This window comes from Diceros bicornis, chromosome 19 (assembly GCF_020826845.1).
Source record: "Diceros bicornis minor isolate mBicDic1 chromosome 19, mDicBic1.mat.cur, whole genome shotgun sequence".
NCBI lineage: Eukaryota > Metazoa > Chordata > Mammalia > Perissodactyla > Rhinocerotidae > Diceros > Diceros bicornis.
The window spans coordinates 27,487,195-27,513,431 of NC_080758.1; the positions used below are offsets into that span (position 1 = coordinate 27,487,195).

At 47.3% G+C, this 26,237-nt stretch overlaps 1 protein-coding gene across 4 annotated transcripts in view; it reads right to left on the reverse strand.

Moving 5' to 3' along the window:
- HCK (HCK proto-oncogene, Src family tyrosine kinase) overlaps nucleotides 1–24,805 on the reverse strand; it is a 48,403-nt gene extending 23,598 nt beyond the window's left edge. For 2 of the 4 annotated variants that reach the window (XM_058562958.1, XM_058562957.1), the window contains exons 1-2: nucleotides 24,702–24,805; nucleotides 1,664–1,781 (exon numbers count right to left, since the gene is read on the reverse strand). In XM_058562958.1, the coding sequence (XP_058418941.1) occupies nucleotides 1,664–1,780 (117 nt within the window). In that variant the 5' untranslated portion in view covers nucleotide 1,781; nucleotides 24,702–24,805. Of the gene's footprint in view, nucleotides 1–1,663; nucleotides 1,782–16,433; nucleotides 16,624–24,701 lie in introns of those variants that run through there. The other 2 variants (XM_058562960.1, XM_058562959.1) reach the window with 1 other exon arrangement.
- Nucleotides 24,806–26,237: the final 1,432 nt, after the last annotated feature.

Below are 26,237 nucleotides of genomic sequence, written 5' to 3' on the forward strand. Positions count from 1 at the left end.
GCCTTCTAGTTGCTGTATGTGGGACGCGGCCTCAGCATGGCCGGAGAAGCGGTGCATCCGTGCGCGCCCAGGATCCGAACCTGGACTGCCAGCAGCGGAGCACGCGCGCTTAACCGCTAAGCCATGGGGCCGGCCAACAGGCCTCCCTTCAATACAGGGAAGAACTTTCTAAGGGGCCACCCCAGGAAGGAGAGCACCCCTGCCTCTGGAGGCAGCAAGTGAGGCTGTGCTTCCTGGACAACCTCAGAGGAGGGGATGGACTAAAGGACCCCAGAGTAGAGAGAGCACCAGCCTCAAGAAAGACCTGGCTCAGGCCGGCCCGGTGGTGCAGCGGTTAAGTGCGCGCGCTCTGCTTCGCTGGCCCGGGGTTTGCAGGTTCAGATCCCCAGCGTGCACTGATGCACCGCTTGTCAAGCCATGCTGTGGTGGCGTCCCATATAAAGTAGAGGAAGATGGGCATAGATGTTAGCCCAGGGCCAGTCTTCCCCAGCAAAAAGGAGGGGGATTGGCAACAGATGTTAGCTCAGGGCTAATCTTCCTCACAAAAAAAAAAAAAAAAAGACAGACAGACCTGGCTCTACCTACCACCCCCAGCTCTGTGACCGGGGGAGCCGGTGACTCTTCGAGCCTTAGTCACCCTGGCTGTAAAGTGACATAACTCCTGCCTCCCAGCTTTTGGAGGATTAATGATGTGGAAACCTCTCACTCCAGTGCCTGGAACACAGCAGGGGTTCCAAGATGGTAACATTATTCCAGCTGTTACTGCTGCCCTTAGTACTGTCCTCACCATTGTTATCACCACTATTACTGCTGGTACCGCTCTCCTGGCTACCACTGTCACGACTACCATCGCTCACGGTGCTCTCCCGTGGCAACTTCTGCTAGCATTACTACTGCCGCAGCTTACCACCACCATTACCACCACTACTACCGCGCCTGTCCCTAGCATCGGCTTCTGCCTCTGTTACTCTTGCTCCCCCAGCCGGTACTTTGGAAGCTGCACTGCCCCTTCCTAACCATGTGACCTTCGGCAAGTTATTTACTCTCTTGTGTCTCATCTGTAAAATGGGTATGCTAATAAAAATTTCGAGCTCTGATAGGATTATCATGAGGAGTAAAGGTGTTAACGGCCATAAGGCACTCAGGCTGGTGCTCGGCTCCTCGTAAGCTGCGTATGAGCATAAGATGAGTAAGTGAGCACCCCTGCCAGTATCACCACTCCCCTTATTGACTACTGCTGCTGCCCTTGTACTCCCACTGGTACTGTGGTTACTATCCTTCTATGGTTGTTACTACAGTTATCGCTATCATGCTGACACTGTCACTACTGTTGTACCTCAGCTGCTGCTGTTACTAGTCTGGTCACTCGTTACTCAGCACTGCTCACGCTACTGCCCAGCTGGAGGCCTGCATGCTCACTGGGACCTGGAGCCTAGACTGATGGGCCAAGGCCTGGGCGGCAGGACAAGGAGAAGTGACGGTCTTGTCCTGGGTGCTCCGTGCAGACGGATCCTGGAGAGTTAGGGTGCTGCTGGTGACTGGTCAGCTCCATTTCACCCCAAACACACCCTGCTCACCCTTGGGGAACAGAAGCTGTTAGGGCCATTTGGGGGAGCATGGGGCAGCCCCCCAGGCCGCCGGACCCCCCTTTTCCCCCACTCACCCGCTTGCCCTGGGATGTGGGATCCGGCACGTACACAGGGCTGTGCAGGTTGGCACTGGGCTCGGTCTTTGAGACCTTGCCTCTGTCCCGGAGGAACTTGGACTTCACGCACCCCATCCTGTGGTGGAGAGAAGGGAGGTGAGCCTGGCTTGCCCTGAGCCCCATGCAGGGGAGTCCTTGAGGCTGGGTTCCAGGCTCCCTGCCCCAGGCTGGCTCCTTCTTGCCCTCCCCGTATCTCCCCCTGCCAGCCCCACTCACCCCACCCACAACCTCTGGGCTTCCCCACATCCACGTCTACCATGCGCCCACACAGAGCTGACAAGTTGACTCGGTCATGGTGCCAGGGACCTCTGCGATGGGGGGTTTATTCAGAGAATAAATCATGAGGATCGTGGAAACTCAACAGGTAGCACCGCGGAGCAGAGCAGGTGGTGGGCGCAGCCGGCTCTCGGGTCAGAAAGCCTGAGCTGACGCTTGGCCCCCCACCCCACCGGCATCTCACGTATCACCCCCCTGCTCCCAGCCTCAGTTCCTCCTCAGCAAAGTAGGGATAATAACACGACCGACTCGCAGGGCAACGGAAGGGTGAGAAAGCATGGGGGCGGGGAAGTGCTACTCAGCACAGCGTCAGCCTCAGAGAAACAGTCAAGTAAAACTCTACTATTATTACATAATAAATTACCATTTTGTATTAAATGACAAGGATGAGGTCACATAATGTGGCTCAAACAATAGCTGAATCATCAAGGCACTGTATTCTTCGTATCATTTTATAGTCTCCTTATAACAGCTTCCTCCCTCCCTCCCTCATCTCCCCCTCCTCCCTCTCTGCCTCCCTCTGTCTTTTTCTTTCTTTCTTTTTTCCTTCTCTCCTTTCTCGCATAGATTTATTCATTCATTCATTCATTCATTTACTCAGCAAACATTTATTGAGCACTTTTCCAAACCATGAATAAGACAAGCAAGTTCACGCCCTTAAGGGAGCTCATGCTGGAGACGAATGGGAGACACAGACAATAAACAGGCAAACAAATCCACAACAGGATAAATTTAGTTAGCGAAGTGTGAGGATGATAAAAGAGGACGTGATGGGGAACAACTGTGCAGGGCCCCTTTAGACAGGGTGGTTGAGGAAGGCCTCTCTGAGGAGGTGATGTTGGACCTGGGGCCTGAATGACACAAACGAGTCAGTCATGTAACACTCTGAGGGAACAATGTTCCAGGCAGAGGGAACAGCAAGTGCAAAGGCCCTGAGGCTGGAATGTGCTTGGAGAGAAGGAGGCACTGAAAGTAGGCCAGTGGGGAATTCGGATTTGATTCTAAGGATGATGGAAAACCATGGAAGGTTTTAGGCAGGAGAATGACGGGATTCAGTTTGCACTTGAAACAATCCCACTGGCTGCTGAGTGGATTATGACTGTAGGGAGTCTGTAGGGAGTGACTGTAGGGAGCAGGGCAGGGAACCCTGTCCACTGCAGGAGTCCACTGCAGTTGTCCGGGCATGAGATGATGGTGGCATGGCCTGGGGTGGTGACTATCAAAGAAGTAAGAAGTGGACAGATCCAGGGGACATTTTGGAAGTAGAGCTCACAGACTTTGCTGATGGATTAATCAAATTTAAAGACACTTAAAACACATTTACCTGATGAGAGTCAAAACTTAATTGTAAAAGCCACAGAAATATTTCATTTCTTTTCTCAAAACGCACACATGTATTTGCTGAGAAGACAGGCTGTGAGCCACCACATAAGGAAGTGATTGTTTTCCTCATTCTGCACAATTGCAATTTTCTTTTAAAGCATTAGAACTCAGTTATACTTATCTTGTTAAACACGTATTTGTGGTTTGAGGGAAAAAAATCCCAAATTCCTAGGCTTAGGGGAGTTACTTAAAAAAAAAAAGATTCTTTTTACTTACAAGGATGTTTTTGTCTGTCCTGGTGGGAATTGGGAACAATTTACCTCCTCAAGACTGAAGCGGTGTCTGCCTCTTTGCCTTTTGTGAATAAAGTAAGGAACCAATTCAGACTCCTGGAGTGCTGGATCATTAATTTGAAAAATCATTGCAATTAATCACTGCTTTATAATGAACTTGTATGCGTTTTAAAACAGAAACCCACACCTTTCTGATTTGTGATAAATATGTATTACACTTCCGGGAAATAAAACAGCATATTGTGTGGTTTTGTATGACATATAATTATATTACATTTCATATAGTTTGATCAACGTAAGGGTGCTCTGGGAAGAGCACCACTGTGTGATATAAGGCCACTTTCTCCACCTCTCTGAGCACATATTAAAGCATCGTTTACATGATCAATGTCCATATTCAAGATGGCCACAGGGTTCAGAGGGTCTCCCAAGGCCTTGTTTTCGTTCAGGATCCAAGGCCACCTCTGAAAAAGGATGGTGGGGTTCTACCTCACAGGGTGGTCGTGAGCACCTAGTGAGTTAATAAACGTAAGGTGCCCAGCACACAGAAGTGCTCTAGAAACGTTAACCATCACCGTTTCTGTTTACCAGCTAACGTGGCATTGCCCTGGAGCATAAAGCAAGCAGTTTCCAATTCCTTTAGCCCGCAAGCTTAGAGATACTGCAACATTTGGGAAGTTAACTTTTTAAAATAGGAATTCCCATTAGCTCAATTTTTGCACAATAATGTGTGGTTTTTCAAAGTGATATACGGGGTTGGGGGGGGGAGTCAAATTTACATAAAATGTGATTATCCTCCTAAACCAAGAGAACCGTTCTGCTGCCTGGTGTGGAGGGGGCCTCAGAAATGCTCATCTTCATGATCGCTAGACTTAGAAATGTAACATGAGCCGTGTACATAATTTAAAATTTCCTACAGCCATATTTTTCAAAGTGAAAAGAAACAAATGAATTCATTTTAAGATATATTTACTTTTCCCAGTACATCAAAATTATTATTAATATGTAATCAATATAAAAATTATCAAAGAGATACTTTACATTCTATTTTTTCATACTAAGTCTTTAAATCCCAGTGTAACCGCAGGCCCTCCAGGACCAGTTCTACTGACCCCATCTTATCAACAGAGTAATTAAGAAATGGTCTTTCAGGGCCGGCCCCGTGGCTTAGCGGTTAAGTGCGCGCGCTCCGCTGCTGACAGCCCGGGTTCGGATCCCGGGCGCGCACGGACGCACCGCTTCTCTGGTCATGCTGAAGCCGTGTCCCACATACAGCAACTAGAAGGACGTGCAGCTATGACATACAACTATCTACTGGGGTTTTGGGGGAAAAAAAAATAAAATCATAGGTTTCATAGGTGGAGTAAAATAAAACTGTAGATCAAACGAAAGGAGAATGAGTATTTAAAAAAAAAAGAAAAAAAAAGAAATGGTCTTTCAGAAAATTTGCAAAGTCACGTAGCCAGAGCATGTGCAGAAGAATTCTTGACCTGAAATGACTGCAGAACTAAAGATTCTCCTCCCCATGGAACCAAAGGACTGGGACATGACTGGGACTTAAAAGTCAGACTCTCACCAGAAGCAAGGGGTCCATCATTCAGGAAGACCCAGTGTTAAAATTCCTTCCCCACCTTACCATAAAAGTTTAGGATCTCATCATAAATGTTTAGAACCTTGCCATAAATGCTTGAAACCCACCAATCAAATCCTGTCCTGTCAGTGTTTCCGTGTGCCAGCCTGTTCTCCCTAACCTCTTAAATTTCACCCCATATCCCGACTCGGGGAGACAGATCTGAGGGCACACAGCGCCTGTCTCTCTGCAGCTCGATCTCGCAGAACAAAGCTGAATTCTCTTCCCAAACACTGATGCCGTAATTTATTGGCTCGTTTACACGCATCGGGTAGGAGAACCCCATTTTTGTGCGGTAACATCAGTGTGTATTTTACATGGACAGCACATCTCAGCTAGGACTCGCCATGTTTCAGCTGCGCAATAGCCGTGTGTGGCTCAAAGCTACTGCATTCAACAGTGCAGATACAGAACATTTCCATCACTGCAGCATAGCAGAGGCTGGTCTTGCTCATGTCTGTGTCCCCCAGCACCTAGTTCAGCGTCTGCCTGGCACACAGTAGGAGCATAATGCACGGTTAGTAAATAAATCCATGCCCAGAGCGCACGCTCCGTGTAGTCAGTCCAAAGGGAAAGCATCAGGACGTGGTCCCTGCTCCAGGGACTGACTTGAGAAGGGAAGACTGGACAGAGAGAATTACATTCCAAAGCTACGTACAAAGAAGCTGTTAAGGATTGGCAAAGACGGTCAGAGCAATGCGAAGATAGCTAAGATACTAATCGAGAGAAAAAAGCAAACTGCGAAACATATCTAATATCAAGCCGTTTTCGTAAAATGAACATATATCCCGGTTCTGCCACTAATATGTGTATGTTAGTGTTCATAGAAAAAGCAACCTGTTTATAGAAATTGAGCAACAGGATAATGAGTTGGGTTTTGAAGAATGGAGAGGATTTGAATATAGATTTGGGGAAAGTCAAAAATGTTCCAAAGAGGCACTGACTTCCACACATGATTTGAGGGAGTTTATACTATTAAACCATATGCAGAGCACTTCAAGGCTCACAAAGGGTTATGCTACACCATTTAGAAAGGAAAGATTATTGAACCAGAGCCCAGGGTGTGACCACTACTGCCATTGGGTACTATATTTACTGCCATTGGGAATCTCTGAGCTTCCTAGTGGCCAAGATAAAAATGGGAACTTGTACACTGTCACCATAAAATTCCAGGAAGCACGGCAATTTGTTGGTAGAAACAAATATTTTTTGAGCACTAAATTCAAAAGAGGATTTATTACGTGGATCCTCATATGAAGGTCACTGAAGAACACAATGGACAGTTTCTCCGACTGTGATTTGGCAGTAGAGTCTGCAACATGTTGATGAGCAGCTTCCAAATAGACGGTGCTGATGTTTGGATGGGTTTGGGAACCACAGGATGGGGTTGAGGGGGGAAAGGATGAGGGAAGAGGTTTACACGGCCCAGGGCTTCTCTGCAGGGTGGGGACTGCAGATGCCCTGTGACAGAGTGGCTGAAAGTGAGTTTAGAAATGTAACAGGGTGCCTGGCTACTCAGAGCATGGCCGGCGTGAGGACCAGCACCATCATCACAGGGAGCTGTCAGAAGTGCAGCATCTCAGGGCCCACGTCCCAAGTCAGAACGCGCATTTTAACAAGGCCCGGGTGATTCGTGTGATCATTCTGGTTGAGAAGCACTGGCGTAGTGAACAGCTTGGCTTTGGCTTCCTCAGCAACCATTCCTCCTCTGATAACCGTGCCTGGACTTTCCCTTGGGAAACCAGCCTTCTCCCACTCGTGCATGGTGCTTCAGGGGCCTAACTCTCCCCTTGCCTTCAGGGATCGACAACCTCACACCGGCCTGGCCAGTCAGAGAATTCCATGTCCCCCTGGCATCCAACAGTGGTTGCTGTGCCTATTGTCATGTATGTGATCCTAGCTGAGGCAATCACAGTCTGCTCTGGGATTTTGCTGGAAAAATTAGGAAAAAGGCACTCCTTTTCTACAAGGGTTGTTGAGATGTGGGAACCTGGAGCTCTTGGGAGCCACCTTAACATTATGAAGGGAGAGGTTGCCTTAGAGTGAAGCCACCACAGAGGACAGCCGAGCTGAGCAACGGAGACACAGTGATTCCTGAAGACATGTTTAAGCACCTGGATCCAGCTATGCCTGAAGCTTTTCGACCTCAGGATTTTTCCAGTTCATGAGCAAATAAATTCTCAATTTTGCCTAAGCCAATTTGAGTTGGATTTCTGCTATTTGCACCCAAATAGTCCTCACTGATTCTTGCATATTCCTGGGCCACACTCTGGATTGAATAAACCAGAGTCTCTGGGGATGAGGCCTGAAATCTGCATTTCTAACAATTCTTCAGGAGATTTTTATGCACACTAAAATTTGAGACCCACCAATGTAGTAGAATGAGGGCCGAACTTGGGGTCAGAATACTTGGGTTTGGATCCCGGTTCTGTCACTGACTGGCTGTGTGACCTTAGGTAAGTCACTTCCCCTCTCTGAGCCTCATTTTCTCCCCTTTAGAATAGGAGACACTTGCTTCTCAGGCTTGGCCCAAGGTCCTGCGTGACAGGGATATGAAAGGATTTTTAAAACTTCTGAACACGTGTTTCTTGTGTAATATGGTTCAAAACCAGGCTCTGAGAGCAGAAGTGCCCCGCCTGGCCCCAAACTAGCTTAGAACTGCTGACCCCTGCCAAAGACACTTCCTCAGGTCACTGCTGAACTCCTGGAACCTGAAACCCGCCCTTCGCCTCCTCAGTGTCGGCAGGCACTGTGTGGGAGGGAGGTAAGAAAGGTCAGCTTGCTTGCCCTGGCTGCTTCTCACGGTCACCATGCCGGCTGCGGAGGGCTCGGAGACTCCTCCTGGCCTCTCAGAGTCAAGCCCAAGAAGGAGAAGCCAGGGCCCTGCCTGAGCATCCTGCGGAGTGGGCAGGAGATGGTTTTCTGGGAGCTTTTAGGCTCAAGCAGAGGCCTGTGAGGGCTGGGGGTGAGGAGCCCTGGATTCTGGTCCCACCTCTGCCACAAGCTCACTGTGACCTCAGGCAAGTCCCAACCTCTCTCTGGGCCTCAGTTTCTCCAAATAGGAAGTAAGATGTTGGATAACAAGTTCTCCGAAGGAGACAGCTGTAGTTCTTTCCTGCATAGCATCTGCTCCCCCTTCTTCTGACAAGAGAAATTTCCTTTGGGAACCACCTCTCCTCCATTCTCAGTTCATGGCTTGGGGTAGACCCAACTTCAACCCCCGGCTGTAGGGGTGGGTCTGTGACCAAGTCTGGCCAATCAGAGAGGCAGTAATGGAATCAGAGATGGGCATGTGACTCAATCCTGGCCAATGAGAGTCATCCATTGGCCTCTGGCTGGAAAAGAGGCTTGCAGTTGCAAAGCAGAGCCAAGAAATGGAGAAATTCAGATTCCCAAGTCCTTGGACCCAGCCCTGCCTGAAGCTGATGTGCTCATGGACTTTCCAATAACCTCCCTCTTCTACTTGAGCCAGTTTGAGTTGGATTTCCGCCCCCTTAAACCTCAAAGAGTCCTCCCCAGTGCAGAGGAAATTCTTACAAGGGATTGTAATTCATGCTCAAGTGTAAATGGCTTACAGCAAAGACTTTCTTGATAGTAGGTTTTGACAGAAGAGAAGTAAAGAAGGTACTAGACCCATTAGAGTAGGTGAGGATGTGTGGACTACAGGCCCCGTGAAGCCAATGGCACTGAAGCCACATCTAGGAAGTGCCTGGCATCAGGTCCTCCATATACAATTGTGGAGTGAATATATTGTGTTCAACCCTCCACAGGCCTGAGCATACTTGGCTGACATCAGCAGGACCAGAATTAAGAACCCATTGTTCAGATGACGAAATGGAGGCCCATGGCAGACAGGTTCCCCAGGTGGTCAGTGGCAGGTAGAACGAGAACCCACTCTCCTGCCTTTCATCCTCCACTGGGGTCAGCCCCAGAGGCTGCAGTGGGGGAAGGGTAAGAAGGGATGAGGAACCCAAACAGGAAGCTCAGAGAGGCAGGCCGCCGGGGGCCCAGGGCTCAAGACTGTCCAGTTAGAGGAACTTTCCCTTCTCGGAACAGCTCAGCCATGGGGGTGGGGGAAAAGTCTGCCCCCATCAGGAGCCCATTCCTGGAGGAGTTTCCAGGGTTGCAGAGCCCTGCAGCTCCTTCTCTTTGGGTTCCCTGACTGTCTTCTGAATGAACCACCCAAACCCCCGACTTTTGTGACTGTTGTCCCTAATGGACATTTGGGGGTCACCCCTGACTCCTCATCTCTCCCGTTAACTGACTCTCAGCTTCTTTCTGATCAAAGAACTCAAAACTTGGACTTTGCAAACAGGAAGGGATTAGAGAGAACTTGGTTATATGGTGGGAGCAGCAGCCCCCGAGAGGGCGAATGTCGTGCCTGGTTTACACAACAGCAAGTGGCAGCGACACACTGAAGAGGAACTTGGGCCTCTGGTCATTTGCCTGACCCAGCCAGAGGGTTGGCTCTGAGATGCACGTATTCCAACTACTTGTTCCAGACATGTAGTAAATTCTTAGCATGTTCAATGTGAGCTCTGGGTCACTGGGTCAACTCCGGAATCCAAGGGCAATTTTGATCCTCCTGTGAATAAGCTTCTCTCTAAGGTAGGCAGGGGCAGGGACATTTGGAAAATATAGGATGGGATTTGAAGTCAGAAAGAGCTGGGTTTGAATCCCCATTCTGCCTCTTACATATAAGAGACCTTTTTAAAACATAAGTCAGGTCACATTCCTTCTCTGCTCAAAACTTCCTGGGGCTCCCATCACACTTGGAATAAAAGCCCAAGTCTCCTCTGGGACTGGCAAGGCACCATGATCTGGGCTCCCTCAAACTCATAGTCCTGTCTCCTTCAAGCCCTCCCTTGATTTTTCTATTCCAGCCACACTAGCCTCTTGCTATTCCTCACCTCATCAACCACGCTTCCACCTCAAGGCCATTGCACATGCTGCTTTCTGGAATGTTCTTCACCCAGAAAGCCTCTTTCACTTTACCGGGTCTCTTTGCAGATCTCACTTTCTCAGAGAGGTCTTCCCTCATCACCCTGGCTAAGAAAGGAACAACTGCCCCCAATTCCCATCACTTTCTAGCCCTTTCCCAGCTGTATTCTTCACGGCTTTAGCCACCACCTAATGCGGTGGCCGCGAGGATGGGCCTCTCAGATCTCCAACTGCAGAGAGCGGAACTGACCAACGGCCCCAGCTGCCATGCTTTGAAGTCCATCACTGTTGCCATGGCTGCTCCCAGCCAATAACTGAGTGTGGCAGGGACACCGAGGCAGGCCCACGCCAGGGGGACTCTGATGGGCAACTTTGGTTGAGGCTCCTAGACAGCCTTGCCAAGTCTTCCTTAGAACTGCACCACAGTCTAAGACACTTCTTCTTCCCTTCCCTTCCTTCCCACCTTCCCTCCTTCCCTTCTTATTTGCTTAGAGTCAGATGTGCCTTCCCATCTGATGGCTCTCCTAGCCTCTCCTAGCTTCTCCCACAGGCATGCCCTCTAATAAATTTCTTGCACATCTCTAAGAATTGCTTCTCCAAGAACCTGAACTAACCCACTTAATATATTATCTGTGGATTTATCATGTCTCCCCATAGACTGTAAGACATATGAGGGTAAGGATTGTTTTGTACACTGCTGTATCCCAGTTTGGAAAACTAGGACACAGTGGGCGCTCAATAAATTCTTGAATAATTGCATGAAGGCCCTTTAGCTTCCTGGGTGCCCCAGTTTCCCCATCTAAACAATAGTTATGAATGTGTGTGTAAACTGAGCAGGGCGATCCATGTTTGTTCGTCTCTGCTTGCAGAGGAGCATAGTCTTCCCTTGATCGGCGCTGAGTGGGGTCGCCCCCTTCAGATAGGATGTGGTGGCCAGTTCGCCCCAGGGGCAACTCTTCAGTCTCCCCTCCCATCGAACTCCAAGGTCAGCTGCCCCCAATCTGTCGTCCACAAATGGAAACCTCAACAATGCAAGCCCTGACCCTTTCACGGTTACCTTTTTAGAGCTGACAGAACTCCAGTTTCTTTTCTACTTTGGAGGGTATGCGTTTTGTTTTTAAAATTACCTTTCATCACCTAGAAAAATAGTACATCGTCCTTGTGAAAAATGAAGACATTGCAGGTACACCTAGGTACCCCTGACTCCTCCTTTCGCCTCTCCAGGCAGCCCCTGCCCCTGCATTTACAGACACGTCCACTGAAGCAGATGCTGTCGGCGCCCCGCCCTGTCACTCCACCCTGTACCATTTCAGAACTCTCGCTTGCTGGATTCCAACTGCTGGCATCTGTGCCTCTTTGCCCGAGAGATTTCTCTGTGGCCAGTGGTGCCTGCTCTGCCCGTGAGCTTGGCAAGCAGAAGTGCTAGAAAAATACCATCGCCCCGGGAGCAGCCCTCAACCACTGACTGACAGGAGCAGATGGATAAGTGTCCCAGCTCCCTCACCTCTCGAGAGAGGCTCCCAGAGCTCCCAGCGGGGATGAGCTCCCGGTGCCCAGTGTGGTGACTGGCTTGCTAACACACCTCTGCTGGCTGCCTCTCTTCTCTCTCTCCCTTCCCCACTGCTCTACCAGGGTTTTCTGGGATCAGCTCCCAAAAAAAACTAAATAGTAAACGCATTTGAAATCTTTCTAGCGTCTGCTTCTGGGGAAACTCAAGCTAAGACATATATACCCATAAAAAATATGGACAATTGTTTTTTGTGTGTTAACATCAAAGGGATTGTACCGCATGGCTCGTGAGGTAGTAGCCTTCTTATTCCCACATTTCAGATGAGGAAACTGAGACTTGGAGAGTAAAGGATTTGCCCAGCACATCACAACTTGTCTGAGGCAGCCCAAACTCGGGTCTCCTGGGCTCCGTCCACTATTCTTCACGTCTCCGGCAGAGATGAGGGACCGACTCCTATTCTCTCGGCTGCACCTATGTCTCCTGGGCTAAAGGATTGCAGGGTGGTGGTGGGAGCTTGGGCGGGTGTCTTAGGGCAGAATTAGGAATGCAAGCCCCAGTGCAGGGCCATCCAGAGGGCGCAGAGACAGGCAGAGTGCAGCATGTCTGGCCACAGACACTGGCCAAGAACAAGGGCACATTTTACATTCGAGCAAGTGTTTCTTCTGCATCATTACCATGGCTCTGAAAATACATTAAAATTCCCAGTTCTGGGGTGGAGGAAATGGGAGAAATGGGGTGGGGATCAAAGTTTGTTTAGAAAGACAGAGGCTAAGAGAGATTGTACCTCTACCTTGCTGTGTGACTTTGGGAAAGTTACTTACCCTCTCCAGGCCTGACATTCCTTTTCTATAAAAAGGAGGCCTTGTCATGATTGGAGGGCAGGTTTTGAAAACTCAAATGGCTATAGGGGCCCACAGGGTCAGCCACGTGTGGAAAGTGGCCCCAGCGAGGGTGGTCCCAACTGGACAGCTCAGGTGCAGTCCACAGGCCAGCTCCTACATAGCTTCACCCATGCTGCCACGAGTGAACAGGAGAGGAGCTTGGGAGATGGAGGCTCTAGACCCAGGGCTGTCAAGTCTTCCAATTTGTCAAGAGAAGACAGAACTCCAGATTTATGAGAGCTCTCTTGAGTTTAAATGTTAGCATCTAATTAAAAAGAATCACTGTGTGGGGCCAACTGTAATACACTTGTATGGTGAAATATCTCAGGCGAGGGAGGGGAGAGGTTGTTCAACATTCGTACAGTGAATATTTTTGAGGCCCTACTATGTGCTAGGTGCCAGGTTTAGAGATACAGGGGTTTACAAGACAGTCATGTCTGTGCCCTCATGGGACTTACTTCTAGAAGAGTTTAAAGTCCAAGCCCTGGCTGGTGACCTGAATGCAGACACCTTTCTCCTCACCCTCTGGGGTAAGGGCCCCCAGAGAGCAGCCTGGTTGAGGGGAGATTAAGATTCATGCCTCACACACACACTAAGATGGCTATAACAATGATAATTTTTTGAAAAGGAAAATCGCAAATATTGGTGAGGATGTGGAGAAACTGGAACCCTCATATGTTGCTGATGGGAATGTAAAATGGTGAGAAACCGTTTGGCCACTCTTCCAAAAATTAACCTTGGAATTACTATATGACACAGCAATTCCACCTCAAGAGAACTGAAAACAGGTGCTCAAACAAATACGTGTACACACATGTTCACAGCAGCCCTATTCACAATAGCCACCCTATTCACGGTGGAAACAACCCAAATTTCCATCTACAGAAGAATGGATGAACAAATTGTGGTATAGCCATACAATAAAATACCATTCAGCCATAAAAAGGAATGAAATACTGATACCTGCTACAATGTGGATGAACCTTGAACATATATGTTAAGTGAAAGAAGTCAGACACAAAAGGTCACACATTGTATGATTCCATTTATATGAAATGTCCAAAATAAATTAATCCATAGAGACAGAAAGCAGATTAGTGGTTGCTAAGGGGGAGGGGGAGGAGAGAACGGTGTCTCGTTTCCTTTTGGGGTGACAAAAATCTGTTGGAACTACATAGAGGTGGTGGTTGCAAACATTGTGAATGTACTAAATGTCACCGAATTGTTGTCTTTAAAAGGGTTAATTTTATAATTTTATGTGAATTTAACCTCAAAGAATATTTAAAAAATTATAAACTCCATAAAAGGGCTTTGCTAGAGTGGTTAAACAAATTATGGTGCATCTGAACAGTAGAATATTATGCACCCGTTAAAAACTCAAGGATGTTTTAAATAACATGCTTACAATGTAATGCTAAGTGAATAAGTAGGATAAAAATTTTATATGCAGCATCTTACTAATTATGTTAAATTAAAAATACACAGAAAAGAAGACTATATAAAAATAAACTAAAATGCTTGTTGTTCAATTTTTTCCATTGTTTGAGTACCTACTAAGTGTCAGGCCCAGTGAACAAGGCAGGTGAAGATCTTTGCCCCGCTGCAGTGGAGAACATGAGACCTGGGATGGCGGCCCTGAGTCTAGAGAGAGCTGGGGGTCAGCAGAAGCAGATGCTTCTTTCTTCTCTGCCCTAGACTCCCTGGATGACCCTTCCAGACCTCGGTCCTCCTGTCACACAAAAGGAGAGGGCCACAGGTGCCCCTTCTGGAGAGCCATCCGGCCTCTTGGCGTTTTCCCCAAGAAACACCTGCATACGTGCCCAAGGCCATACATCCAGATGGTCCCAGCAGTACTGTTTGTTGTAGTGAACACCTGGAACAACTTGATGTTCACCAACAGGGGAATGAGAAGTAAGGTACAGTGGTCACCTGCTGGGACAGTCCACAGCAGTTAGAAGAAATGAACTAGACCTCTGTTTCTCATCCTGGCTAGATCCTGACAACTTAACGATAAAAAGGTGGAAGAAAAGGAAATTGCAGAAGAATCTCAGAGTTAGATAGCATTTCTGTGGATCTTCAAAATAGAGAAAACAATTCTATGTATTGTTTATGTCTCCATACATATGCAATAAATTAATAGAGGCCCTTGGGACTGGCCCGGTGGCTTAGCGGTTAAGTACGCATGCTCCGTTACTGGCGGCCCGGGTTCGGATCCCATTCGCGCACCGACGCCCCGCTTCTCGGGCCATGCTGAGGCCGCGTCCCACATACAGCAACTAGAAGGATGTGCAACCATGACGTACAACTATCTCCTGGGGGGCTTTGGGGAAAAAAAGGAGGAGGATTGGCAATAGATGTTAGCTCAGGGCTGATCTCCCTCACAAAAAAAAAAAAAAAAAAAAAAAATTAATAGAGGCCCACACTGGAAGGACTGTAATTCCTGACAGTTGCCTCTGCAGAGGGAGAGAAACAGGACTGAAGGAATACAAGGTGGGGAGGCTTCAATTTTATCTGTTCCTTTTAACAATTTTATTTTTAAAAAATCTGAAGCAAACATGACAAAACACTCACATTTGTTAATTCTGGGTGGTGGGTTCGTGAGATATTTAGTTTATTATTCTCTTCACTTTTCTGCGTTTTAACCCCCGACCTCCAAAAAGGAGAGTGAAGAGAAAACCGGGGGTAAGGGAACCGAAATCTATTGAGGCCTGGGCGGGACAAAGGTCATACCAGTTGTTCTCAACGTGTGGTCCCTGGGCCAGCAGCATCAGCATCATTTGGGAATGCAAATTCTTGGGGTCCTGTGTCAGACCTACTGAATCAGAAACTCTGGGGTCAGAGCCCAGAAATCTGTGTTTTAACAAGCTTTCCAGGTGATGCTGATGTACCACTCAAGTTTGAGACCCACTGGGCTAGACCGTAATAGCTATGACAATAGCTAACAGGTATTCAGCATGTATAAGCCAGGCAGTGCTCTAAGAGCTTTCCTTCAGTAGCTCAATCTAACCTTCAGAACAACCCTGAGAGGGAGCCATTATTATTATTATCCCCATCCCACAGCTGTGGAAAGGAGGCACAGAAAGGCCAAATCCCCTGCCCAAGTTCCTACAGGCAGGCTGCTCCCAGAAGCCCCCTTCCTGAACCACTACGCTCAATTTTCTCTCACCTACACTAGCTCACTGCAGCCTTGGAGGAAAGAATTAATAGCCCCATTTGACCAATGAGGAAACTGGAATTCAGAGAGGGAGAGTCACTTGCCCAAGTTCTCACAGAAAGTGATGGGGCAGACATCCTGTGTCTGTTGGGAGGTGTTGGGGTTTGACCTAGACCTGCTGGGGATCCGGCCTAGTGGGGGAGGAGGAGGGAGCGCAGCGAGGGGACCCAGCTGCAGCCCCGCTTGGGTGTGACTCGCACGTCACGCCTCTGGCCAGCTGTCCCCTTCCCCACAACCGCTGCCAACCCGCCGTGACGGGTCACCCACCCCCGCCGAGAACCGTAAGGGCCTTCCCCTCCCAGGCTCCGTGAAGCTCCATCCCTTCCTTCTGTTTTTTTTTTTGTTTTTTTTCCTTTTGCAGAAGGGGAACCTGGACGGCCCAGAGAAGTGGCGGCTCAGAGCATAAAGTCACACCCTCCGGCTTTCTCAGGTTCCCAGCCCGGCAGTTCTGCTTCTCATCTAGGCACCTTTGCCCCCACCCGCGGTCGGCCCCTCATCCCACCGCCCGTCCGCTTCTCCCCCGACGGTCCCTTCTCCCTTCCCTGCCCCCGCTGCACCCCAGCCAGCCGTGCCCACCACCCCGGCTCCCCTAGCAGCCCGAAGACCCCCAGGCCGAGCTCACCAGTCGGTGTCCCCGGTTCGCCCGCCCGCGACACTCACCTGGGTGCCCGCTCCTCCTCCTGCGGGCAGCCCGGATCCTCGCAGCTCGAGCGCCCCCCCAGCTCAGCAGCCCCCGGGGTCCCGGGAAGTCCGTCCGGGAGGAAGATGGACTGACTTTCGAGAAGAAGAGGCCAGGGCTTCCGTGCCGCGCGTCTTCTCGGGCTCTTCTCGCCCTCAACCGTCCGGGTCCCCTCCCACTGGCCTCAAGGCCTCGCCGGTGCTCTCGGGCTGGAACCAGGGACGCGGTGGCGCCCACGGGCCATCTGGGCGCCTTAGCCGTGCCCTGAACGATGCTAACCCCGCCTCAAGCGTCCTAACCCCGCCTCCGAAGATTCTAACCCCACCCCGGGGATGCTTATCTCCGTCCCCACCTCCCAGGATCCTAATCCCGCTGCCTAAGGATTTTTTTTTTTAGGCCCTGCCCTCAAGGAACCTAACCCCGTCCCTCAAGGATAATAACCTCGCCCCCAAGAATTTTAACTTGTCTCCCAAAGATCCTAACCCTATCCCCCTCCTCTGAATATCCTAACACCTCCCCTAATATATTCTAATCCCGCCTCCCAACGCCCTAACCTGGTACCCAAAGGATTCTAACTGTCCCCCAACCTTGCCCCGGGGATTCTAACCTGCCCTCTGGAGAATGCTGACGCCCGTCCCCTCCTCCCAAGATCCTAGTTCTGCCCCAAAGGATTTTGAATCCCACATCTGAAGGAATTTTAACCTCGCCCACCGGAGGTTTCTAATCCTGCCCTTCAGGATTCTAAACCGGCCAACCGAAGGATCTTGATCCTCTGTTCGGAGGACTCTAACCCAGCCCTCACAATTTATAACCCTAACTCGGGGCTTCTAATCCCGCTCCTGGGTGATGACAACCTTGTTCATCAACCTGTGGAAGACAACCACAGGACTTTAATCTGCCCCCCAGGATTCTAATTCCGCCGGTCCAAAGATTCCAAACCTGCCCCCCACAGGTTCTAACCCCCCCCCCCGTCTGAGGATCCTAACCCCACCATCGTCACTCTCACAGGATTCTAACTGCCCCCTCAAGCCTTCCGATGAGTTCCCCCCACCATTCCAGTCCCCTCCTTCCAGCCCGGCCCCTCCCCCGCGCCACGTCCCAAGCCTTCGGGCCCTTCTGTGGTCAGCGGTTTCCGCTCCACAGGCCCCTCGCTGGTCAAACGCCATGCAAAGTTCCTCGCCCGCAGGAACCGCCCGGGCTCATTACTGGCCGGTTTCCGGGCGGCTCAGAGGATTCAGAAAATTGAGGGGGCGGGAAGTCAGGCTGGAGGGCCGCTGGAGGCCTTGGATGAGAGATGAGATGTGCCCAGGGCCAGGCAAGGGCAGAGCACACCTACTCCAGGAAAAGAAAAGGAACTGTCACCCTAAATTCTGCCAAACACCCCCGCAAAATGTACAGGAATCCTGCTGGGTCTCTGTGTTCCCACTGCTACAAGCCGGTTCAGGCTACCCACCTCTCATTCATTCATTCAGCAACGCTGTGCCTGGCTCTGGGCTATGCAGAGCTTCTCAACCTCAGTATTATTGACATTTGGGCCCCATAATTCTTTGTTGTGGGGGGCTGTCCTGTGCACAGTAGGATGATGAACAGCATTCCCGGACTCTATCCACTAGAGGCCAGCAGCAACCCCCTTCCCCAGTTGTGACAACCAAAAATGTCCCCAAACATGACCAAATATCCCCTGGGGGGACAAAACCACGAATGAGAAGGATAACGACCCTGCTCTTATGTTTTGGTATACGCGTGTAAATACGTGTATGCACTTTAAAAAATAATGTTTTACTTGTGTGTTTAATTTACTTGAATGGTACTTACTCGATTTTGTACTTGTTTCCCACTCCATCACTGTTGTTACTATCTATCTAGGCACGTTGCTGAAGGTCACTGTCTACATCCTCTGCAGTTTCCTTATCCATTCCCCTAGTCACGGATACCTAGACTACACACAACTTCACACTACCATGTCCTCTTATGCACCTGCGTAAGAAGTTTATCAAGACTTGCTTTGCCAAGAATTAGAGATGCTTGCAGAACGGCGCTGCCCCAATTCCTCTCCCACCATTTTCCCGTATCTTGACCAATCCTTGTTATCATCCACTTGTCTTAATTTGAGTTCTCGAGAAGCAGACCCCAGACACAGATTCAGCTGAAAGTAGGTTATTTGGGAGATGCAGACAACACAGGTAGGGCAGTGGGTGAATGAGACAGGGAGGGGAAGGAAGCCAATGAAGAGAGCATTATCAAGCAAGTTCCAACTGTCAACTCCTGGAGCTCAGTCCTTCAGCGGAGGGAACTCTGGAGACAGCATACTATACCCATTTCAGAGTTATCCCACCTGAGAGATGAGGGAGCTGGGACATTTATACACCAACTCCTGTCAGACGGTGGACGAGGGGTGTTCCCGGGAGTATTAATCCTCCAGCACTTCTGGCCTGCCCCATGCATATGCCCCAGCCACCAGAAAGAGCATCCAGGAAGAGAGATGTAGGCTCTGGGGACGTGAGAGGGTCATCATCAGCATCAGCTATCATCATCAGCATCAGCTACATCCTCTTCCACAAGTTTGCTATTCTGATGGCAAAGGACCACAGGTGGCTGAAACGTTCTCCTGTTAACAGCCAATTTCCCCCCAATTTTTTTCTTGCTATTAAAATAATGCTACAATAAAAACCCTTGTCCATGTTCCAAAGCTCCTATCAACTTGACTGTGGCCTAATTTTATAAATAAACTGCACCATTATAAATATTCAGCTTGATGAGTTTTGGCAAATGTATATACCTGTGTAGCCACCATCCTCATCAAAATATAGAACATTTCTATCACTCCAGAAAGTTCACTTATACTTTACGGTAGTCAATTTCTCCACATTGCCTTAGGCAACCACTGATTGGCTTTTTGTCATTATAAATTAGCTTTGTCTTTTCTAGACTTTCACATCAATGCAATCATACAGTATGTTTCTTTTATGTCTGTCTTCTTTTATTCACATAGTGCAATGAACAATCTGAAAATAAAGTTAAGAAAACAATTTAACTTACAATATCACCAAAAGAATAAAATACTTGGGGATAAATTTAACAAAAGAAGTGAAAGATATTCTGAAAACTAAAAAACATTCTTGAAAGAAACTTAAGAACACCTAAATAGTCATCTCATGGGATGGGAAAGACATCTCATGGAAAAAACATCCGTTCATGGACTGGAAGACTTAATACTGTTAAGATGACAATACTCTCCAAATTGATCAATATAATCCCTATCAAAACCCCAGATGTCTTTTTTTTTTTCCGTAAAAACAGACAAGTTCATCCTAAAATTCCTATGGAAATGCAAGGAACACAGAACAGCCAAAATAACCTTAAAAAAGTAAAATAAAGTTGGAGGACTCACACTTCCCAATTTCAAAACTTAATACAAAGCTACAGTAATCAAGATAGTGTGGTACTGGCATAAGGATAGACATACAGATCACTGGAACAGAATTGAGAATCCAGAAATAAACCCTCACATTTATGGCTAATTGATTTTCAAAATACGCATGCCAAGACAATTCAGTGTGAAAAAGAATAGTCTTTTCAATAAATGGTGCTGGAACAATTGGATGTCCTCATGCAAAATAATAAACTTGAGCCCCTATCTCACATCATCCACAAAAATTAACTCAAAAATGGATCATAGACCTAAATGTATGAGCTAAAACTATAAAACTCCTAGAAGTAAATCTTCATGACCTCGGATTAGGCAAAGTCTTTTTAGGTGTGACACGGGCACAAAAGAAAAATGATGAAACTGGACTTCATCAAAACTAAAAACTTGTGTTACAAATGATATAATCAAGAATATGAAAAGACAATCCACAGATGAGAGAAAATATTTGCAAACTATAGCTTTGATAAGGGACTGGTATCCTAAATATATAAGTAACATTTAACAATAAAACATAACATAATTGAAAAGTGGGCAAAAGATCTAAATAGACATTTCTCCAAAGAAGCTATAAAAATAGCTAATAAGCACATGAAAAGATACTTAATATCGTTAGTCATTAGGGAAATACAAATTAAAGCCACAATGAGATGCTACTTCACATCCATTAGAATGGCTATAATCAAAAAGACAGAAAATAACAAGTGTTGATGAGAATATGAAGACATTAGAACCTTCATATATTGCTGGTAGGATGGTAAAATGGTACAGCCCCTTTGGAAAACAGTGTGGCAGTTCCTCAAAAGGTTAAACACAGAATTACTATAAAACCCAGCAATCCCACTCCCAGGTATACACCCAAGAGAATTGAAAATATATGTCTACACAAAAATTTGTATATGAAATTTTCATAGCAGCATTATTCATAATAGCCAAAAAGTGGAAACAACTCCAAAGTCCATCAATGGATAAATAAAATGTAGTCTATCCATACAATGGAATATTGTTTGGCAATAAAGAGGCATGAAGTACTGATACGTGCTACAACATGGATGAACTTTGAAAATATTATGTTAAATGAAAAAAGCCAATCACAAAAGACCAAATATTATATGATTCCATTTACATGAAATGTCCAAAATAGACAAATCTACAGAAATGAAAGTAGATTCGTGGTTGCCTAGGGCTGGGGGTTGGGGAGAAATAAGGAGTGACTGCTAATGGGTATGGGGTTTTTTTGGGAGGGCGGGTAATGAAAATGTCCTAGAATTGGTTGTGGTAATGGTTGCACAACTCTGTGAATATACTAAAAATCACTGAATTGTACATTTTAAATGGAGGAATGTGTGCTGTGTGAATCAGAACTCAATAAACACATTTTCTAAACAGAATGAAGAAACTCCTTATGTATTAACAGAGAACAAGCAGGTAAGGGGGCAGGGGGGCAAGGTGCATGATAGCTTCTCCTGTATGTTACCACGTGTGTAGAACAAGAGAACAAACGTGTGCGAGTTTACCAGCACACGCCTAGGCTGTCGGGAAGGGCACACACAAGAAACAGTCTCGATGGCTTCTTCCTGGGAGGAGAACTGTGTAGCTGGGTGACAGAGGAGGGAGGGAGACTTGCTGGTCCTAATATACCCTTGTACTCTTGAAGTTTGAACCACCTGAATGTATTAACTATTCAAAAATAAAATAAAGTCAATTAAAAAAAATCAGAGACTTCATGGACAAGATAGAATTGAGGCTGGGTAGGATTTTTAGAGGCTGAAAAAAGTCGAGGAAGGTGAGTCAAGGGTGGAGGAACAATGGAAGCAAAGGCATGGAGACCAAACTGGCTGCTTCTCACTACCTGTGACTTGTTTTCTCATCTACAAAATGGAATGATAAGAGTACCTACCTCACCAGGTCATTGAATGACTGCATCAAAGGCTCTTATTATGGTGCCCTCACTTATATCATCTCATCTAATCTCTTTGAGATAGGGATGATTATAAATAGATGTCTCAGAGAGGTAAAGACACTTGCCCAAGGTCACACAGATGGCACACGACAGAGCTGGGATTCAAACCCAGGTCTGTGAGCCTCCAGTGTGCCTCCAAAGGCTTGTAACTACACAAACTCAGTACGAGTGCTCTGCAGATGGAAGAGTAGAGAGAAAGATGCTGATTGCAGGACACGGCACAGGGCTCAGGCCTGAGGGGAGAGCAGGAGCTAGGGAACAATGCAGCCTTCACTTTACAGTGGGTCAGAGGCTGCCTCTTTTAAAAATATATTTTCCTATTTCCAGGGGCATTTGCATTTCATATTTCAAATTCTTTGGGACCACTGTTGATTGTTCTGCATTCAAAACAGGATGGAGAATGGGGAAGAGAGCCACATCATTATTTCAGGGCTCAGAAATTTCCCCTTTTATTTGCAAAGTAGCCAATGTTCATTTCACAGTTACACCCTCCCAGGCCTGGTCACTGCTGCCCTCATTTTCCAAGAGAGGCCAATGAAAATCTGAGCCTAGCCCTTGAGAAACTCACAACAGCCCTCAGCAGGTCCTTGACCCTCCTGCTTAAAAAGCTTCTCCAACCTCCATCTTCTCCAGCCCCTCCCCCCCGCCCTGCCTTATTTTTCTCCAGAGAACTTGTCACCACGAGGCACCATAGTACATATTTATATGTTAATCTGTTCATTGTCTGTCTCTTCTACATTTTTGCAAGTTCCATGCAGGTACTATTCACATGTCCATTTTACAGATGAAGAAACTGAAGCTCTTATACGAACAGCCAGTAAATGATAGTGCTGGCATCCAAACCCTTCATTCTTTGATTAATTCTATTAAAATTTATTAAGGGCTTACTATACGCATCTCTGCCAGGGGCGGGGAGCACAAGATAGTCTTGGCCCTCAAGCAATGTCCAATTCAATTAGGGAGACAAAAACTTAGACCAATAACTTAGATACAGAAAGGACAACGCTGTGGTAGAGAGAGAGGGGCCCACGATATTGCCGGACCAAGTAGGAGGGACACGGGTTCAGCCTGGGGTGGATCAAGGAGGACTTTTTGAAGGAGGTGATGGATTGAGGCTTAAGGGATGCTAGTAGAAGATCATGGCAAAGGCATTCCAGACAGAAGGGACAGCCTGACAAAGGCTTGAGGGAGGAACAGGCCAGCCAGTTTGAGGAACCACAGATCTGTGTTGTTGGTGCCTGAAGCCCTAGGCATAGACAGGCAACCGTGGAGGCTGGAGTTGGCGGCAGCAGCAGCAGGCGATAAGGAGCTGGGGCTTTCTTAAGTGAGTAACCAGGAAGACTGGCCTATGGGTGTCTTGGAAGTTTACCTACGCCAGGTACCACCCTAGAGGCAGCGGACCTCCTGCTCAAGGGTGTGGCGGGCATGGAAGTGCTAGGGGTTGTCCTAAAGTTGTTTTTCTGCTTCCAGCTGCGTGGCCACCTCCAGCTGACGGGTCCCCCCGGGGGGGTGGGGAACGGTTCGGTTTCACAACTCGCCTTTCTTCCCCCGGGGTCCCCGGAGGCCAAGAAAAGAGGAAGCGCTTAGCGGACTTCCTCCTGGGTCCGGGTGCGCGGAGCCCGAGCAGGTCCGGGCGACTGGGGTGAGGCGGGGCAGAGCGGGACCAGCCCGCCCTCCATCATTCTGCCGGGAAAAAGAGCCCCGCCCCGGCCAGGCCCTCATTCAGCGGCGGCCACGCTCCTGCAGGGTGCGCCCAGGCCTGGGAACTAGGAGAATGGGGTCGAGTCCCCGCAATTCTAACTTGCTGCGTGTTCCTGAGCAGACCTCCTCCCTGAGCCTCGCGTCTTGAATGGAGAGGCACATTCTTACTCAGCACTTTAAAACTGAGGTGATATGCATGAATTAACACGGAGAGATCCCCAAGACATATATGCAGAATAGTATCGAGGGTACATTCATTTAAAAAAATAACATGGTTTTGTATTTACCTATATATGTATGTAAATGCATAGAGAAAGTTCTGGAAACTACACAGCCTACAAGAACAGAGGTGGTCACTGAAGAAGAAGGGAATCAGGGGGAAAGAGATGGTGACTTTTTCTCTATTTTTTTTAAATTTTAAACTAGACTGTATTTGTTTTTATTTGTGTAATTAAAATAATAATAATAATGAATGAAAGGATTGGTATATATGGTTATTGAGGGTCTTCTTTCCAAAAATTTTATTATGAAAATGTCCATATGGCAGAATTGAAAGATTTTTACAACAAAACAAAACCCCTATACTCACCACCTACATTCTACCATTAACATTATGCTTGCTTTGTCACATGTCTGTCCATCTAGCTGTCCATCAATTCATCTTTTAAAAATATATTTCAAAGTAAATTACTTCAGCACACATATTATTAACTAGAGTTCATTGTTTGTTTACAGTATTTTTAATGTAAAATTTACATACAACAAAGTACGCAAGATTAAACGTTCATTTGCTGAATTTTTACAAATACATTATATGTATAGACATATATATAGATAGATACTATGTAACTTCAACCCCATTAAGATATACATTTCCATCACTCCAGAAATTTCCCTCTTGTTCTACAGGGTATTTTAATTGCTAACGTTCTGAGTCAGCATTAAACACAGGGCCATGTATATAGTAAGTGCTCAATAAATGCTGGTTGAAGGAATAAATGAGTCTAGGAATGAATGCACATGTGGCCTGCTCCCCACAGAAATGATACACAGTAAACGCTTAATAAAGACTTATTGATTGTGTTAGTTATACATCACTGTGTAACAAATTACCTAAGATCTAGCAGCTTAAAACATTATAAACAGTTATTATCTCACAGTTTCTGTGGGTCAGGAATCTGGGAGCAGCTTAGCTCAGTGGCTCTGGCTTGGGGTTCCTCACGAGGCTTCAGTCAAGGTCGGCCTGCTCGGCAGTCATCTGCAGGATTGACTGGGGCTGGAGGATCCATTTCTAAGATGATTCACTCACGTGACTGTTGGCAGGAGGCCCCAGTTCCTCATCACGTGAACCTCTCCATAAGGCTGCCTGAGTGAGCTCCTGACATAGGGGCTGGCTTTCTCCAGAGAGAATGATCGAGGAGGGCTAGGCAAAGCATCACTCTAGTTACACAGGTCATCATTATTCACTGTGGGAAGGGTCTACACATGAGCATGAATACCAGCAGACAAGACTAACTGGAGTCTTCTTGGAGAAGGTTGTCATCATGAATATGTACTCAAATTTTCTGAGCACTTGCTTTGTGCTGGGTTCTGCGTTGGGCTGAAGGAGTGTGGGAATGAGTCAGAACCAGCCCTCCTCCTTCCCCTCACAAGATCTCTGTGTGTGTGTGTGTGTGTGTGTGTGTGTGTGTGTGTGTGTGTGTGTGTGTGTTGGGGGTGGGGGTGGGGAGGCCAGACAGACATGAAAACAGATGGTGTTACAGAGTACAATAAATATCACAATAGTGGTTTTTAAAAAAATTGCTTCTCTGTAATTCATATTCATGGCACTATATGTAAGACACATCATGAAAGTTTCCTTCCCTCCTTGTTATACAGCTATACACGCCTCCAACTCAGAGGCAACAACCATAACTCGTTTTTTTTTTAATTTTTTATTTATTTATTTTTTTCCCCAAAGCCCCAGTAGATAGTTGTATGTCATAGCTGCACATCCTTCTAGTTGCTGTATGTGGGACACGGCCTCAGCATGGCCGGACAAGCGGTGCGTCGGTGCGTCGGTGTGTGCCCGGGATCCGAACCCGGGCCGCCAGAAGCGGAGCGCGCGCACTCCGCTAAGCCACGGGGCTGGCCCCCATAACCCGTTTTGTATATCCTTCCAGAACGATTCCATGCGTATACACAAAGACATCCTCCTACCCCCTTTAAATAGAAAGACAACACTCTCCAAAGTGCATTGTTCTGCATCTTACTTTTTTTTCCCCACTTACTTTGTATCCTGGAAAGAATTCCATACAGTACATAGGGAGCTTATCTTGTTCTTATCTATGGCTGCATGGTATTCTCTTGTCTGCACGTGCCACAGTTTATCTAACCAGCCCTCGTTCACTAAACATTTGGTGTATTTCTAATCTCCTGTTACTAGAAACAAAGCTGCAATGATTTTCCTTGCACATTCATCATTTCCACTTGTGTGAGTATAAAAGTAGCAGAAATTCCTGGTAGTGGAATTGTTGCATCAAACAGTCAGTGCATTTAAAATATTGGTAGATATTTCTAAACAGGGTTTATGCCAACCACCCTCCCCCACAAAATGAGTGATCGTCTGTTTCCTAACACCTGCACCCACATGGTAAGTTACCAAACTTTCCAAACTTCACCAATCTAGTAATTGAAAAATGGTTTCTCAATGTA